Source organism: Entamoeba dispar, genomic scaffold (assembly GCF_000209125.1).
Source record: "Entamoeba dispar SAW760 scf_1105229460671 genomic scaffold, whole genome shotgun sequence".
NCBI lineage: Eukaryota > Evosea > Mastigamoebida > Endamoebidae > Entamoeba > Entamoeba dispar.
In genome coordinates, this window is record NW_001854309.1 from 1 (window position 1) to 1,567 (window position 1,567).

At 29.2% G+C, this 1,567-nt stretch overlaps 2 protein-coding genes across 2 annotated transcripts, besides 2 other annotated features; one reads left to right on the forward strand and one right to left on the reverse strand.

Moving 5' to 3' along the window:
* On the reverse strand, positions 1-446 carry EDI_314560 (uncharacterized protein; the record flags this gene model as incomplete). The annotated part of the gene is made up of 1 exon (XM_001737501.1): positions 1-446. A coding segment is annotated over one exon (446 nt), but the record flags the coding sequence as incomplete, so codon positions are not given.
* A 162-nt stretch (positions 447-608) lies between these two features.
* Positions 609-667: a microsatellite.
* A 6-nt stretch (positions 668-673) lies between these two features.
* Positions 674-772: a microsatellite.
* A 32-nt stretch (positions 773-804) lies between these two features.
* On the forward strand, positions 805-1,563 carry EDI_314570 (D-3-phosphoglycerate dehydrogenase, putative; the record flags this gene model as incomplete). The annotated part of the gene is made up of 1 exon (XM_001737502.1): positions 805-1,563. One exon carries the CDS (start codon positions 805-807, stop codon positions 1,561-1,563), a length of 759 nt encoding a protein of 252 aa, XP_001737554.1.
* Between the last annotated feature and the right edge of the window lie 4 nt (positions 1,564-1,567).

Genomic DNA, 1,567 nt, shown 5'->3' on the forward strand with positions numbered 1-1,567 from the left:
ATAAATTGAATAATAGCAGGAATAACTAATGTTGAAAGTTGAGAAATTAAAATTGCAATAAAACAAATCAAGAAATGACCCCATTCCATTCTGAATAATGTTCTTAATAATGATGGACTTTTAGGATGCTTTTCTTTTTCTTTTTCCCAACATTTTGTAATTTTTTTATGAGTCATTTCAATATCAAGTGTATGTGGTAATTGACCAATTTCTTTAACATTCAAACTTCCTTTTCTTCCTTTTCTAATGTATTTTGGTGCCCTTTGCATAAAAGCAATTTGACAACAATTAGGATGTTTCTTATGTAATGGTTCAATTTCTTCTTCTACATATCCTTCATCTACTTCAAATGCTTCCATCTCAATCTCTTTTGAATCAGAACTTGAATGAACTTCGTTCACTTCTGAATTTGATTCTGACTTATCAGAGGAATGTAAAGCTTTCATTGGAATACTAGTTTCATTGTTCTAACCCTTTTTATATCACCACTTTAAAAAAAATCAATTACAACACCAAAAGAATCAGCTTGTTTCTTTTTTTAGAGGGAAAAAGGAATTATCCTTCCATAAAAAAATAAAAAAAGCAGTTGTATCCCCTCTTGTATCCCCTTTTTTATTTCTTTTTTAATTTTTTCTTTCAGTTTTTCCTTTTTAGTTTTTCCTTTTCTGAAACCAAAAAAAGTAAAAATGAAAGAAAAAAGTGTGGGAAAGAATAAAGAGAAAGAAGAAAGAGAAGTAGAAAGATAAAGTAAGAGAAAGAAGAAAAGAAAGAATACTTAAAGGAAAGAGAAAGACTTAGAAAGAGATGAAGATAGTTGTGATTACAGAGAAGCCATTTTCAGAGAATGCAGTTAAAGGGATTAGAGAGATAATTGAGAAAGCAGGACATGAAATGATAATGATAGAAAGGTATAAGAAGAAAGAGGAAGTTATTGAGAGGATTAAAGAAGCGGATGGTGTAATTATTCGATCAGATAAAATAGATGAAGAGATAATTAAAGCAGGAGAGAAAATAAAGATTATTGTTCGAGCAGGATCAGGGTATGATAATATAGATATAGAAGCATGTAATAAAGCAAGAATAGTTGTGATGAATACTCCAGGACAAAATAGTAATGGAGTTGCAGAACTTTGTATTGGGATGATGATTTTTGGATTTAGAAAAGGATTTAAAGAAGGGAAAGGAAGAGAATTAAAGGATAAAAGGCTTGGAATTTGTGGATGTGGATATGTTGGGAAACGAGTTAAAGAAATAGCAGAAGGAATTGGGATGAAAATTAAAATATATGATCCATTCATCACTACTGAAAATCAAGTAAAAGAAATAGAGGAACTATTTGAAGAATGTCAAATTATTTCACTTCATCTTCCATTAACAAAAGAAACTAAAGGAAGAATTGGATATGAATTAATTAAAAGAATTCCATATGGAGGAATGATATGTAATACAGCAAGAAAAGAAATTATTGATGAAGAAGGATTTATTAAAATAATGAGAGAAAGAAAAGACTTAATTTATGTTACTGATGTTGCACCTACTTCAAAAGTATTTAAGAAGAATTAAAGGA